Genomic DNA, 17,439 nt, shown 5'->3' with positions numbered 1-17,439 from the left:
CAGCTTTATTCCCTGAAAGTGAAACTATAATTATATACGTAGGAATGTACAATAAAAATTATTACGTATTTACATAAATTGTAAAACTATAATACTTCTTACACTTGACATGATAATATTAATTAAATTTTATATAATATATTAATAAAATTGTTTTTCTCTCGGACTAATGAATAGTTTTCTACCAATAACTCATAAGAGATATTAGATTATTGCCATTTTAATAATTATCATTATCTAATGTTTTATAATATGTTGTTCTCTATAGTGTGTGAACAAAACAAAGTCCGACAAATCTCAAATATTGAGATTACGACGGGGAACTGACGAGTAATTTGTAAGGTCTGAAAAAGTTTTGACAGGTAATTGACCAATTATGCTGTTTCTGAAACGTGAAACGATCGACGTTAACGAGCTTGCTTCTTCCGCGGTCTATTTTGTATCCTCAACGTGTTCCCCATTAAGTTATCCTTCACGCCACCCCCGCAGGGTGCCTCCTAACGAGCACACTTATCAAGACTGTTGTCTTACTTGATTCGTCCGTGAAGATATTGACACGCGCTTATTCTTAGCATGGTTGCTTGTTGTTTGTCTCGTCATCTAATGGTTGTGTTCCGTTGTTTGTAGAATTATTGATTTCTTCTGTTGCGCTTTAACGTCATGGAAGAAAAACATTTTAATCATTTGTGTTTCATATGCCATATTTTCTGGAATTAATTATTCCAGCAAAAAAACAAGCTAATTTTTTAATCAAAGAAAAAATATTATACGGCGAAGATTTTGGATAATAAATTTTTAGTATGTTAATGTTGCTATATATAAAATAATTAATATTAATGTTAAATAGCTATTAAGCACAAATGTATTTTTTTCATTGATATGTTCTTTTAATGCTACAAAGATATAAATTGTTGTATCTGAAAAAAAATTTAGTTATTAAATTATAAATTATTATGCGGCAACGTCATTAGAAACATTACATGTTATTTCACGCGTCTCTCGGCGTGCTCGTCGAATTTTAAAATGGATTACGCCCAAGCATCGTTTACATCGTAGATGACTCCGAGGCGGCTAATCGATGCATCACTATAGTAAACGATACTATTTCGATACTCGTTAGCATGCCGTCACTTTAATTGGATCCTAAAGTTACCCAATATACATCGCCCACTCCTTAGGAAACACTACTCCAATGCTCTAATCTATATTTACAGCTTTAGTTATGTTGACTTAATGTTCGTTGATTGGATGCATATATAATCCGTCTTATATGTTGTTGTTATACCAATTAGCGCAGTGTCATTCTAATCACAATTTAATGCAAAACGATCTTTTCAATTCAATTGCGAATTATATTTATTTTAATATTTATACATTATGTATTATATATTATATGATTTAATTGTGTTATTTGTTATTAACATAGATATATTGCAATTTTCCTAATTATCTAAAGAGAGATTATAATTCTATAAGAATTTTGTTTAAATTAATAAACTAATAATATTGATTATTAATGCTCTTTTCATGAATTTGAATACGACGGATGTGGTTTTACGAGCTGTCGTCAGAGCGGTTTATGGCAAACGCTTGCGCTCATTTGCGCGACAGAAAGGCGGAAATAAGTATCGGCGGAGCTGAGGAATCGAGCACAAAGTGGCACTTAACGCCTTGTAAAATTAGAGAAGAAGCACAAAGGAGCAGGAAGAAAGGTAGAGATATTGCTCGCCGCGCGATGAAAAGTGTTTAAACGCGATTCGTTCCGGCAAGTCGAGTCCTCCTCTCTGTCAAGTTGGGAGCAAAGTTTCTCGTTTGAAATAGCAAATTTGACAAGCACTTTCTGAGAATTGATCACAACGTAAAGTAGACAAATGCCACCGCCTGAGATTTCTGAGAATTCAAAGAACAGCGTTCGATGTAATTAACGATATATTCCGTTATATTTTTACATTAACGTAATATCGGGCCGCAGCGAGTTGGTCCTAGACGTACTTTGTCCGATACGTCGTACTCGAGAGAGGACCAATGACTATAAATTCCGGCTGTGTACCGAGGAGTGGCAATCGGCCAGACGAGTTTCACCCTACAAGTAGTCACTGACAAATTGGGGCAGGCCATGTCGAAAATGCAAGGCACGCGCCAGGTCGGCGCTGTAGAATGCAAAGAATAACTTTATCCGATTCTTCAATGAACAATAATGACTAAATAAACATTCTATCCGTTTGTTATTAAAATATATGTATATAAAAAAGTCTCACAGACTTTTCGATACTGATGTTTCTAATTAAAGAAGACTTTAATAAAATTTCAATTGCATTATGTAATCGCGATCGTCATTCCTTCATAAGGTTTAAAATTAAAATGTAATAGTTTTTTATCACTGCAAATAGAAAAGGGCTTCCAATCCCTTCGCATAACTTGAATAACCGAAGTTTCAGTTGCATTAAATACGAGTGCAATTTCCGTCATATTCGGTAGCGGTAAAATAAAAGATTCCTGAACATTGTGCGACTGTCGTATATCACGAGAATGAAGAAAAACGTTCACAACCCACCGAGTTCTACCGAGCCGCCATGTGCGTGCAGGCTGCTGGTCGCGCAGAACGCGGAGAGTTCCGACCGTGAATGCTCAGACGGCCTTAAATCTCGCTTCGCTGCTCCGCTTCGCGAAGCGGAGCGGAGCGACCGCGACGCGGCCGGCGCGCGGCGTCATCGTCGACGTCTTTTTGCGCGGCGGAGGCGTCGATGCGCGGCCCGCTCGACTCGTTACGCACGTGTGAACGGAAATGTCGACGCTTAAACGCTCGCGGCAGGCCGAGTTTTAATTGCCTGCCGTTAGTTACGTGGACCGAGAAAGAACGGAAGAAGGAAGAGGAGGAGGAGGAGGACGATGTATGCGCGCACTCTTTTTGAGAGTGCTCGCCTCGCTTTTTACTCCCGCCACCAATCGTATCTGACGGCCAATTTGTCCTAGCATGCATCTTCCGCCTGATCCCCTTGCAGTCGAAATCGATCTTCACGTCCTTTTTCGCTTTCCGCTGACTTTCTTCTCTTGAAATCGCGAGATGGTAAATAGCTTGATTTGTATCACTTACTCTGATCTATTCGAGTACACTGTTAAATAAAAATATGAAATTTAAACTTAAACCAATACTTTAAGTTGAATAACATTTTGTTATTTTTAACTACCCTGTGTGTCGAAATATATTATTTTAACACAAAACAGTGTTATTTTAACTCCATTGGTTTAGTTAAATTATTATTGCTTTAGTTAAGTTAAATTAAATTAAGTTAAATTAAATAGTTAAGTGTTAAGTTAAATTACCGATATTTAAAGTAGGAGCAGTGACGATCTATAAAAATGGTTAAAAGTGACTCAAATTGAGTATAATTTGATACTACAAATTTAAACAGTTTAAATTTAAAGTTGAAGCTTGCGAATCCTTATTTTATTTAGAATGTATTTGAAGTTGAATAGATGACATTTTAAATTAAAGTTCTAGCATGAGATAAAACGATAAAAGTTTAACTTCTTATAGAAACTTATTAAATATATTCTTAATTATAGATGGTATTATTTATTATACACTGAACATTTATTATTGTATTTGTATCTATTACTGTATGAACAGTTATTACTGTAACTTAGGCAATTATTTATTTAATTACTATTATTTAGCTTCATCTATTTTACAAAGTTGCAGATAAGAGTAAGTAAATTCAAAGAATTTTTTAAAAGAATATTCCGTATATAGAATTTTCATTAATATTTACAAAAAAGCTTCGTAATCGTATAATAATAATTCTACATGCGAGTGCATGTTACGCGGAAAATTCGCGCTTCTCCGAAAACTATGGGAGCTTCCCGCGAATGACCGGCTCTGCTGCCACGTTCGCCGCGCGGCGTAGGTCGGCGATGATTATTAAGCGCCAAAGAGTGTTCCGCGCGTGCGTTTCTAAACATAGCAACGCGAAATGAGAGAGAGGGGCCGGATTCGCGATTGGCGGCGGTGGGCGCGGGTGTGCGTGCTGGTCGAAATCGATGGTTAGCAAATTAGTGGGCGTCGCGGAAACCGAGAGCTGGCTCGGTATCGCCGCGCACCCCCTCCCCCCCAGCCCCCGGTAATGGATTAACCACCGGGGCCACCGATGAGGGGAGCAAAGAGTAAAGGGACCCGACGCGACGTTCGCCGAGTCTACACACGAATTAATAGCTGTCTATAATACTCTGCGCGTCCACGCAATTCACGCGTGTCAAAACCGAAAAATTTTGTTATTTCGATAATCTACTTCTAATCACCAAAATCTCAAAATTTATTGTTACACCGTAAATTTGAGACAAAGAGAAGAATCGAGCTTCTCTCTGAGCGTTCGGACATCTGTGAGTGTCGCGCAGAAAGGACGCGTGTTTGTTATAAGTACATGTACGCACGCACGCACGCACGCACGCACGCACGCACGCACGCACGCACGATGGCTGCATGCATCGCCGTGTTCATTTCACGCGTAATTGCGAGCGCGTCCCATTTTACGTCGGGGATGTTCGTGTTTCTTTGCACGTTGCATGTCTCAATATAGCACTCCGTTTAGTTGCGCCCCGTACGATTAACTTGATTTAGGCATACGCCGTTTAGCGTCTCAACTACGAGACCGCCTCCGGTGATTTAAAGACGTCGCTCTTTGTCGCTGGTCTCTTTTTTGTCATATTAGGGGAATAAGATGATTAACACGTCCGACACGCTGGCGGAATGTAGCATTGAAGCGTTGAGAACGATATAATGCCTAAACGGCATTTACTTAAACTTCGTATTCCGTTTCTTCGTTGCTCCTTTCTTCACTGATCCGCTCACAAATGGTCGTCATTCAATCGAACAAAAATAGAATGTTAATACAATTTTTATCTGGATCTTATATGAGCCTATGGACTTTTAGTCATAATTATGCAAATCTATAAAATTTTGCTTTATATTACAAGTTTACAAATGTAGAGATTTATGTAGTTATAATTTTATGAATTCACACAAATCTGACAATCTACAAACGCGTATATCTATGAATTTATAATTCTACAGGAGGAGTATTCTAAAATTGTGGCATTTTATGTATGAACTAGTGACTTTATATAGCACGTAATGTGTGATGCGTAAGGTATTTTTGACTTGAAAAACAAAGGGTTCTGCACGCGTGTGCGTTAACTGCATTCAGATGCGCGCGAAGCAATCGAGGTGAGCACTTGCGGTGGTTACCGTCCGCGGCGCATGGTAATCAGGCGGCCGATTGATTAGCCGACAAAGTACCGCCGACAAATTAGAAGAATGCCATCTATGCATCCCCGTATCCGCGCTTCATCCGTACATGTTACCACATATGCGTATACGCATATGTATTATATGCTCCCACGTATCCTCGCGCTAGCGTGTGTGCGGGAATACAGGATATTTCATGAAAAGCTGTCTGGACTTACCTTTAAATGAAAGACTAAAATATAATTATAAGTTGTAGATATAATAATAATATTAAAAAGCAAATTTTTCTAATACATGTAATTTTTCTAATATATCATGAATATATATTTTTTATTTAAGAGAGATTATACGAATACTTTTATAGGTACAATAAATACACAGAAAGTATTTATACATGCAATTAGTAATGTATTTAAATTTTTTTTAAATATAGATATAAAATATTAAAGAAAAAATTTATCTTTAATTTAAAAAGAGATTACTAGTTATAATTATATTTAAACTTTATATAATTTTTTATAATTATCTCTTATATAATCATATCTTAATCTTTTTGTTTTTAGATACGTGAATCATCCTATACGAAGGTCGTACATAAGTCGAATAAGAGAGAAAGGGAGATTATCTTGTAAGAAGTCTATCCTTGAAGCAGTCCAGTCTCGGTCTGCTCGATGCATCCGAATGTGCTGCCCTTTGAAGTGTACCGACAACCACACACGTATCAGCTCTGTCAACGTTCCATTCGTCCTCCGAAAAGAAAAATATCGTTATCCGCCCACTCAGTGCTTATGTCGTCGAATAAGCGAGTGGGTATAGGTGGATGACACGATTTAGAAGAGATCTGTGACACTTCCGTATTTAAAATTCTATTTAGTGAGAGCGGAGGACTACAAAACGGAAGTCGGGAAATTTTCCTGTCGCATAGTTCGGACATTTCTTAATTTATCTTCTATCCACGAATAATATAAGGAGTTTTCACAAATATGAAAAAGTTTAGAAAATTTTTAATATTAGAAAATTTTTTATAAAATTACCTAATATATTTATTTTTGTTTTTGAATTCAATATATGAGTTTTTCTCTTAATATAATTATTTGAAAAATTAATTTTTTATTAGGGACTGCAAAATGTATTTAAAGAATTTTCTTTAAGAGAAATTTAAATTAAAAATCAAAATAATTTTATACACGTCTATATTATGAAAAACTGAACTTTTTTTAAAAAAATTATATTATGAAAAATTGAACTTTCTTTGAAAAAATTATATTCTGAAAACTAATTACACTGAAAGATTTTAGATTTGCGTGCTATATCGCGTATAGATCGGAAAATAGTCTTTAACGGAAATTAATGGCGATTTATATAAAGGAAGTCGTAAAATTACGCTTTCGACCCTCGCTTGATCGTTGAAAGCGTATCCAAGCACAAAGGATCCGTTGGAAAAATCATAGGATGCGGCGAAATCCTACAAATAATTCTGTCGAAATGTCATCGCGCTTCGGTGGACACATAAATGCCGGGCTCGTTCGAGTATGAATTACTCGCGTGTCGAGTCGTCGCGACGACAACGTTCAACTGACTATTTTTCTCGCCGGAAAATCTCACCCATTTACAGTAATTCTTTTGTCGCTTGTATCTCTAATAATGTTTATTTCTTACCTAAAAATGTCATATTATATCTTTCAAATCTCTTTTTAAATATATTTGTTTATAATTAACTTAGTAACGTATGAACATAATTTAATTATACATGGTTTTTTATTATATGGTTATTTATTTAATAATCGTACATAATATTTTATTGCATTAGGATTACAATATGTAGTCTTGTGATGATTTTTTCTAACATTTATACAGTATGAATGCAACAAATAAACTAATTTATTATTTAACTAGACACAAAATAGAAAATTTAACATTACTTTGTTGATAATAATATTATGCTGTTTAGGGTAGATTTATTAATAATTTTAATTATGTAAAAATATAATTTTAATTAAAACCTGTGCTATCTAATTAAAAAAATTCAATGTTTGTACATATTATTTTTTCTTTTCTTTCATTGTTCTATTTCAAAACTCAATTAATATTATATTGTTCGTATTAATGTTTTAAGGCATTGATATTTCCATTATGTATATATATATATATATATAATATATATGTATACATATATATAAATGTATACATATCAAGCGCATAAACGTTGTGTATGCTATCGAATCTAAGCAAGAAGACCGGGGGAGGAGGGAGAAGCGGGACGGATTCCGCGGAGAATACACGAGAGTATTGAAATGCAAAAGGCATAAAATATATTTGAAAGTTAAATACGAGTCAAGTGGCGCCTCAGTAGGGGGTAACCAGACGCGGCGAAGTCGGGGGCCCTTCTCACACCACCGTAGAATTTCGACGATTTCCTGGACCTCTATCTGCGTGTCCCGCCGAGAATTTTGATGCCGTTAAAACTCTCTTATCTCGCGAATTCGTGCCGGAACGCGCACATTCGTTGCAACACCTCAGAATGCAGGAACAGAAAGAAGATATGTCATATATGTGTTGAATTTTTTAATTAATACTTTTCAGTGTCTCAAAATATACAGTATTTGTTATCTTTAGCTACATTCCTTATTTTCTGTTCCTATTCCGTTTCTTTCTTTAAAATCTAAAAGCACATAGTTATACGATATTTCATATTAAATAATGCAACGAGATGCAACGATTGGAGAAATTACAATAATATTTCTCAGGAAATTATCTTTTTTTCTTTTTAAATAATATCTATAGGTACAAAGATAATAATCGACAAGATATATAAATTTGTAACTAAAGTTGTAAAATGTTCAAAACGAAAAGAAAAACAAAGGAATGACGCTTATTGAACGTAAGTAGAGACAATTGAGGAATTGAAGAAATTAAAAGCAATCTCGTAAGAAATTGAATTAGGTAAAATTGTAATTTCTTTTAACAGCGCGGCTAAGGAGGATCAAATTTACTTATCTCTTCGCGCTCGAAACGCGACGATCGAGATGAAGCCAACTCGTTCGTTAGCGAGTTAACTCCTCTCATCCTGGCGCGTCCCGATTTCCGAGGATTCTCCATTCGCGGCCGCCCCATTGTTCCGTAGCCTTAATGCGCGCGTCGCTGTAAACAGCACTACAATGGAACAACTTCGTTAGCATAATCGCGTCACAGAGTCACCCGGGCGGCCCCCCCGCCCCCCTCCCCCGTGTCTCACCGTGCCGCAGCGCGGTTCCCTTTCGGATTTTACGGGTGGTTTGCCCGCGCGTCCGGAGCCTCCTCCACCTCTTCGTAGGCGGGCCCCCGATCCGATCAGCTTCTGCGTTTAACCGTCGCCCGTCGCGTATTATTCATTGTCGCGATCCGATCGTTCATCTTCCTATCGAGATTGTCATAGGCGCAGCGAGAGGGGTGCGACGAATTGCACTTGCGTTCTTTCAATCGAGAAATATTCGGAAAAGGGGGGAAAAAGTTGTCCGCAGTATGTCTTCACTTGTCTGACGAAATCACATTGTAATTTTAACTATTGATAAAGGCAATATATACGTATATATAAGATATTAATTGATTGGTATATATTTGGTACACAATACAAGGTTCTCTCCCTCTGTTAAAAAAAATTGATATAATTTTTTCTTAATAAAAATGTTAAAACAGATGTATTTTTAAAGAATTTCTGCTAAAGTTTCATATACATTTCTCCAGGAAAGTTTTGTCGGCGCCGATGGAGACTGCATATTTCTTGGTTACGCATCTCTCATCTCCTTCTTCTTTGCTTTTCTCGAGAGAAGCAGATTACAAGTTGATTGAAATAGATCATACTTGTCACTCGGTTTATTTAATCGCGATAAGTAAAATTTAAAAGTACTTTAAATTCATAGTTAAATAATAACTAAATAATAAAACTAAATTATTATTATTGGATAATAATAAAAATACGTACACTCACAGATATATTCCAAAATATTAATATTATTATTAGTTAATTATGCGCAGCAGATTTTCAAATTAATAATCGATTGATTTAACTTTAAACTGATAATAATTAGTCGATAAAAATAATTTTCTGCTAAAAGTAAGTTTTCCAAAAATAGTAATATGTCACCTGTAAATGATCCATGCAGATATATTCGAATCAAAATATCGATTAATTTAATTATATAACACAATTGAGAATTTACATAATTGACTATACTGGCAATGATTATAATCGTGGTAACGATTATAATCGTCGTGACAAATTGTCACTGAATTTTGACCAAGGATTTTGGTCTTTCTAAAGTTGATACGTAATTTTAGATGCTTATAATATATATAAGCATCTTAATTAAATAATTAAATTTATTGCGAAAAATATTACCTCAGCCAGGGTTCGAACCTGGAACCTCCCTCATTCCGTGACGGGTGTCGTACCAATTCGACCACTGAGGCATGTGGTAATATTTATCGCAATAACATGTATTAAGATGACAAACAATAATAAGATGGAAACACATTTAATTACATAAATTAATAATTGAATAAAATTTCTTTTTCCTTAATTACACGCGTGAATTCTACGAGGCAATGAAGGATTAAATACTCCGTGCTTAATCGCGATGTCGATCGGTCAACTTCGCCGGCCGATTACCGACATTAATTCGCAATTATTATAATCCTCGACGCAGGATCGAGGCTTTCGCGCGCGCTCGATGCGGTTCTCTCCCCCCAGAGCAACCCCCCCGTTCTTTCCGCCTCTCGAACCCCGGGGACGGCGCTCACAATGGAAATGTTAAGCGAGTCGTGGATTCGCAACGCTCGTCACTCTCGTTTGGCATTGGACGAGCGCGGGGTTCGTGTCTGCGGACGTCAATTTGCGCGACTGGAACGTCAAGGGGGTCGAGGGAGGTTGATCTCGCCTTCTTTTCCTTCCCATATCTTCCAAATGGGGGCTTCTCTCTCTATTCACATTGCCCCCCCCCCCCGCGTCTAGTTGCGCAGATACTCTATGCGCGTGTGTGATATAGCGGCAGCCCGACGCGATCGCGGTGCTTGAAATCAAAACACACCCCAGGGGCTGTCCGTCGATTATTATCGTTTGCACGCACCGCTCGCGCGATCATGACAATCGCTCGAGCGACTTTTGACGGCACGCCTAATTCGATACTCAAACCTCGGCCCCCGCCGTATCTTCGAGTTAAAAGCGATGTATACGGGCTATCTCCCGAGAATGGTTTTGACGTGCGACGTGTTCACTTCCGCGATTGTTTCGTCTGTCTTACGTAATTTATATATAATTTTCATGCACGCATAGTAAGCTGTTGCGTAATTTTACAAGTAACATGCAGACACATTGCCTCTTTACTTCCAATTAAAATGTATAACAATTGTTATCTCTTGCGTTTACTTCATTATTAATTTTTACTTCTGATTATTTAGAGTTCTCTGATTTAATTTTATATTGATTGTAATCAAATTGGTGGTATCAGAAAAAAGAATTAGCTGGTTAACCCTTAAAGGCTACACCTCAAATCTCAACCATTAAAACTCTTCAAAAATTGATGTTTTGCGACACTTAATATTAATTATTGGCAATTTTTCAAATTCTGTTATATTCTTCAGTCTTTTCTACTTCTATTTCATATACAATTCTTTAAGATTTGATTGATTAGACCCAGCTTTATACGCGATAAAAGGAACACATGCGAGATCTATATATGAATTATGTAGCCTAAGGATTAACCTTTGTTGTGCACACTGGGTCTTTTAGACCCCAGCGTATTTTCAAACGTGTTTTTCTAATACGTACAATGCGGATCGGGACCTGTGCTGCCATTTACCTGTAGTTTAGGGATAACACTTTAAGATCCTATACATAGTTTTGCCCGCCCGGCTTTAGTCTGCTCTTGGCAGTGGTGAAAAGTTGAAAAACGCGTGATTTCGTAGCAATATAAATATACTTTTTTCAACTCCGCTATAAACTAATATTTTTCCTTGAAAGTGTAGTATTTCAAGAAAATAATCCCGCAAAAATTATAAAAAAATATTAAAAATTGAATTTTTTATACATTTTTAAGTGAAAAAACCATTTTTCGTTTTTTTTAGTTAACATATCATTTATAATTTTTTTATGTTGCAAAATATTAATGAAACCTATTAGACCTTATTTTGGAAGCTTTGAACAATAGCCAGCAATTTTGTTTGAGTCAAAATAACGAATTGTACGTCTGTAATAAACGTTTAAAAGTGACTGGGGTCTAATAGATCCCCTGTGCACAATACGTAATTTTGAAGAGGTGTGCACAACAAAGGTTAATTCTAACAATAAGTAAAATAAATGTTTATTCAATCAAATTTCGCTTATAAAAACATTAGTAAATGAAAATATATAGCTAGCCTCATTTTATTTTTACAGAAATATGTTATTAAAACTCTTCTATATTTTTAAAGATTTTAAAAATTATATGTATATAAATATTTCAATTCATCGATTCAATTATATTTTCTTTTTCCAGTTATCATATAAATCAACCAGAAAAAAGATGATCGCGGACGAGATTACCCGACAAGAAGAAATTACGTAATTTCGTCAGAAAAGCGTTAGCTCTCCTCTCCTTGTTAGTTTCTCCTTCTGTGATTTTCTGCGACTGCGGATTCAACTACCCCCTCGGAAAAATAATTTTTTTTCTTCTCATTCCCTTCATGTCTCTTTCTTGCACCCTTTCTCTCTTTTCTCCGACGTCCGCTGCGGATGTCAAAATATGACAGCTCTCTCGAGTCACCACTTTCGCGACAAGAGTTACAGGGGGTTGCCGTGGCCGATCATTAAAGTAAGGGTGCGCTTGCGACTCTTTTGCCATTTAGAGACACTTAAGTCGGTGTCCGGTCAATTTGTTGTTAATAAAATTAATACGTAACACAACAGAGCCTTTGTAAATGTTTCAATCGTTATATTCATTTAACGTTTAAGACTAATGTTCGTTTTAAATAAATGTTTATTGCGAGATAACATTTATATAAATTTTGAAATTCTAACTTTTTTCAAATCTTGCAAATGTACAATAAAAACTTGAAAAGCCGTTCAAAGATTTATGATTAATGTATTTCAAGCGAATAAATTCCTTATAAAAATATATCTAAAATTGACTATTTATTATAGATTTTCACATCTCGATACAAAACGTGTTATTTTCTTGTATAAACTCAAATATAAAGGAGGGTTGATAATCACTGGCGCGCTTCGCTAAGCTGACGGAAGCGGTAAATGGTTCGCAACCAACCCCCTCGACGAGACGCTAATTCATATTCATAGATGTAGCGTTTAGCATTACGCCGTTAAATTCCTCGGAGAGTTGGTTAAGAGACAGAGTGGCTAATATTTCTATTCGTATTTCCGCTCGTTGAGAAAGTGGCGAGGGTTCCTTTCTTTTGATGAATCGATTATTCGTATTAACTTTTTGTTAATAACAGGAAATTGAAAAGAATTCATGAAAATTAGTGATAAATGTCAAGGTTTTCAGTCCGTTATATTAATAACAATATTTATTAATTTTGAGAATTAGTTGAGAATGAACTATTATAATGCAATAAAATAAACGTATAATACAGGAGACACATTTCGCGTTATATGAAACTCAGTTTACATAATTCAAAGGTATATAAATTGGTTATTATAAAAGAAATTATAAATATTTCTCTTTAATGTTACAACGGTAAAATATTTTTTTAATTTATCTGAAAACAGTACAGAAAAAGATTTAATAGAATTTCTTTATTATGTAACTTAAAGTAAAAAAAAGCTTCTCGGGATAGATTGATGTTCAATTGCGGTCAGAGTTATCCAAAAGTAGATTTCAACGAAATTATTTTTTTAAATGCTAATGCAAGATTCTATATGCAAGATCCCCAGTTTGTAGCATATTTTGCAATAACAAACGTTGCTGGACTGAGCTATTTTGGTTTGATTAACGTAAATATATAACCGAGAAGGTATAATGGAAATAGAATTTTGGTTTAGAAATAAAAGATTTGACAGATTTAATCTTAAAGTAATTATTTAACTACTTTAAAATTTTAATATTTTTAATTCCATTAAAAACAAAATTCTGGCTTATAAAAAAAGTAAATATAAAGAAAAAACTAATAGGAAAAATGTAGAATTTTTTTATGGCTCTTGCTGGCTCGATTGCCAAGTCCGCGTTGACAGTATACACAGCGTCATTCTAGCTTGACATAATTGTGGAGTATAAAGCGTTAAAAAACTAAATTAGCAACGTTTTTAGATTTAAAATAATCGTCGTTAATGTTAAAATATAGTGTTAAGATATCGAAGACTCCCAATTTGTTATAATTTAATATGTGAAAGAAAAAATTTTTTTATTTTAATTCAGTAGCTGTCAGCTTGTTTTCGTCCTTGATTAGGCACAATTCAATTCAATATATATGGATTATTTAGTGATTAATAAAAGGGGGGAGTTTTTGATATATTTTATAAGTCAATTACAAAAGCTGCTATTTTATTTAAAAAAGTAAACATTTTTATTTTAATGTAATACGTTGCGAGAATTTTCATGATGTATTTTCTCGTGTCTGACGTCAACAAGAGATGGCTGCAGTGATTGAACAAAAGCCTTAAGACTAAAATGTAAAAATAAGCTTTAGCTTGTGCTATTTCGTTTGATCTAGGTCAAACATATACACGAGTCTTGTCTATGTTCTTATTTTTAACACGTTGAGTGCTATGGGATTTATTGGCGACTGACTTCATCGGCACTCGATTTTTCTATTACATGGAAATTACCCGTGACGGACATTTCCAACTTACTAAAAATACATAAAATATGTATATAATAACATTAGTAAAACTGTAAATATAATAAACATTAAAATAATTTAAAATAATAAGTGCACATGTATAGTACATATATATAAATATTTTTTAAATATATATTAATTATATTTTTTTAAATATAAACTTAAATAGAGATATGACAATGTATGGTATCGAAGCATTGCAAGCAAAGATATAAATTGTTGTTGCAATCTTCGTAAAATATTAATAAATTGTTGTCCGTTTTTTTTTTTTTTATTATCTCTGCCATATTTTTCAACGCTATTTTTATAGAAATGTTTGCAAAATTTTTTAACTTTACGCACTTTATAACTTTTATGCACTTTATAACTTCTTTCTCTTTTAGTTAGAATTATCGTGTTTTTAAAATTATAGAATTTTGATACTGACAAAAAGTCAAATGTATTGCAAATGTTTTCTAAACTCAGTAATTGTAATAGATTCATAAGATAGATACTTTTTGAAATAAATCGCATTGTTTACGATGTCCAAATGTGAATAAACTAGTAATAAAGAGGCGCATACAAAAAGATAAGCAAACTTTTTCCGTCTACATTAAATTAGATTATTCTGCATTAAATTACAATAGATTATTCTTTTATACACTTTCCTTTAATTATTTATTGCATTATTATTCACAAAAATACGTGATTGTGGATGTGTATAATATGCGAATAAATTTGCAATGCATTGAGCTCGAGTTCGTGGATTTGCTAAGCCCAATTGACTGTGTGAATTAGTTATCCCTGCGGAAACGAATGTAAAAAAAAATTTATGGCAATTATATTAGTTCTATCTATCATGAAAAACTCGAAGTGGTATTTTCGGTTTATCGATCTTCTACTTATCCTTTATTTCCATTTTAATTTTAAAAATAAATCAGCAATTTTTAAAAATAATTAATCATATAATATGCATCTACATTGCATATACAATTAATTAATATAATAATATTACAATAATTTAATAATAACTTTCTCTAAAATTCATTAAAATGTTTATACATCATGCTCACAATATAATACAGAAAAATTTTATTATATGTAATAGAAATAAATATACATATTTGTTTGCTGAATTGCAAGCATAAGGTTTTTTCAATAAATACAATTCGTATAATTAGTGTAAAAATTAAACATATTATCTTATTTTTATCATTGCAAAGATTGTGGGTATATATATTATTTACACAGGTCCTCCAGATTTTGACTTTACATTCGATTTGCGAAAGTGGTGATAATTCGGGAGTACTTTCAGCAGAAAGTCCAACTGTCCAATTTGAGGCTGAAATACAATAAAGTAGGAAAACCATATTTGGGCTCATAAAACAAAAGAATAAAAATAGTGTGATATATATAACAATTACATATGGCTTGTCGTTCATTTCTCTACGTTGACACTGGCTGCCGTACACTATTGTATTTTCTGGTACTACTTCTTGCTCCGTCAAAGAGCATGCAGCTCCAATAACGCATCCATTCGTTAGTTCAATTTCTCGACTAACTTGTGCTTTTGGAAAAATAATATTTATATATAATAAGTTAATTATAAACGGACTTATAATTAATTAATAGTATGACATTGTATAATTCTTAAAGATCCTTATCTTCTAGTCTGACATAAAATAAGTCCTACTCGTACGATTTAATACTACAATCACAATATTTGTTTGCATACATTGCTAAAAGCAACTGCTACATATGTACCTTTTGCTTCTAAGATGTTGTTATCGCCAACTTTATATGATTCACAAACACAGTCAGTCTCAAATACATTATAGTTCCCTATAATTTGCACTGGTACTGTTGCAGGTTCCGGAGCATCGGATGGCAACCTATAGTAGCGTTAAATTAATAAATTAGTATGCCACTGCATATATTGCAAAAGATGCAAGTATATTAAACTTGCCTGTTGGCTATAGTTGCCATTTCCTCGATAATATTGCCTTCTCCTATAATGATCGGACCAGCCTCCGCTAGAATACATGCTCTAGGGTGGATTATAGTTTTCGCACCAATAGAAATGTCCCCTTTTAGAATGCTCTCTTCGCACACTACTGCACCAGGTGCGATTTTTAAGCTATGCAAATAGCATTGTAAATGTATCATACAATTTACTTAGAAAGATATCACTGGTATCTAATAACTAGCGTTCTTTATTCTCTCTCTCTCTCATTAATTATCATGACTTAAGACTTAAGGCATTCATGTGGTACTTATGTTAAAAGATGTTGAATTTTATCTTATTGAATATAACTATATTATGTGCGTGTTTATACATTATATTGTTGTTGTGAATATGTGCAGGGGTTAGGGACTGACCTAACCTCAAAATATCAGAAATTTGGTATTATAATGATAAAGCAATCTTTATTAGATACTAAAATTGTGCAGAAAAGACACTGGCGTGTCTCTTGCTTTTATATAATCATTATTTAAACTTACTTGACGCGGCGATAAGCCGAAGAATTGCTAGAATTCATTTTTCCGTCCATTTAATCGATGACAACAGTTCCTTACTCACTATACAGATGACTACAGATGCAAGCGTATACGCCAAGTGTATACGCCAAGTCGACTTATCGAATAGTTCGCCATTTTCTCTCGATAGTATCGTGCAAGAAAATTTAAATTCCTCAAATACTCTGCTGAAAGAGATGTATGTACTATTTAAAGAATTCTTGAATAAAATTGTTTATGCAAACAAAATCAAATACTGAATTAATAAAAGTAAGATATACAAAAATAATGTTAAAATATTAATTAATATTTTTGTGTTTCACTTAAAAAATAAAAATTTGACAATACAAGTTTTAAATTTATGTGGAATTATTTTAAAAAATATCATTGTTTTTAAATTATGTTCTTAAATAATTGCTATTCTTAAATTATTATCAGAATAGAATTATAAAATTTTAGATAAATGTTTACATTGATATTAATTATTAAGATAAAATAAAAATTATTTTTTATATATATTTTTAAATATGTTAAACAAAAAATTTTAAGCATTTTTAGTTTTCCTCTAAATTATATATATAATTGAAGGTAATAAATAAATTTTCAAAAATCGTCATAAATCTTACACATTTTCTATAAATGTTAAACACAAGAAAAGCAGTTATTGAATTTTATGATAAAAGTAATGTCTAAAAAGTCTGTCTATTTATTAGTATAATATAAAAAGATAAAAGAAGTACTTAAGCAATATTATTATGTTATATTATAAATAATTTTTCATTAGAAATAAATTTCAAATATTTATAAGATTAAGTATATGACTTTAATACGTTAATCATTTGTTTGTTAAAATCTTGATTTATATTTATTAAGATGTACATGTGAGT

General features: G+C 33.5%; 1 protein-coding gene across 2 annotated transcripts; it reads right to left on the bottom strand.

Moving 5' to 3' along the window:
• Positions 1-13,714: 13,714 nt before the first annotated feature.
• Positions 13,715-16,921, bottom strand: Dctn6-p27 (dynactin subunit 6). 2 transcript variants are annotated; one of them, XM_071780187.1, is made up of 5 exons: positions 16,538-16,895; positions 16,002-16,172; positions 15,800-15,927; positions 15,460-15,602; positions 15,113-15,377 (listed from the first exon to the last, which is right to left on the bottom strand). In XM_071780187.1, exons 1-5 carry the CDS (start codon positions 16,585-16,587, stop codon positions 15,279-15,281), a joined length of 591 nt encoding a protein of 196 aa, XP_071636288.1. In that variant the 5' UTR covers positions 16,588-16,895; the 3' UTR covers positions 15,113-15,278. The 2 variants fall into 2 exon arrangements, with proteins under 2 accessions (XP_071636280.1, XP_071636288.1); XM_071780179.1 differs by having other exon boundaries at positions 13,715-15,602; positions 16,538-16,921.
• Positions 16,922-17,439: the final 518 nt, after the last annotated feature.

Source organism: Temnothorax longispinosus, chromosome 1 (assembly GCF_030848805.1).
Source record: "Temnothorax longispinosus isolate EJ_2023e chromosome 1, Tlon_JGU_v1, whole genome shotgun sequence".
Taxonomy (NCBI): Eukaryota; Metazoa; Arthropoda; class Insecta; order Hymenoptera; family Formicidae; genus Temnothorax; species Temnothorax longispinosus.
This window is presented reverse-complemented; position numbering and strand designations above follow the sequence as displayed.

Coding starts and splice junctions, on each gene's coding strand:
- Dctn6-p27 (XM_071780179.1), bottom strand. CDS start 16,587: ATGGACGGAAAAATGAATTCTAGCAATTCTTCGGCTTATCGCCGCGTC. Junction 16,173..16,537: donor TCGGCTTATCGCCGCGTCAA/GTAAGTTTAAAT, acceptor CTATTTGCATAG/CTTAAAAATCGCACCTGGTG. Junction 15,928..16,001: donor ATGGCAACTATAGCCAACAG/GCAAGTTTAATA, acceptor ACGCTACTATAG/GTTGCCATCCGATGCTCCGG.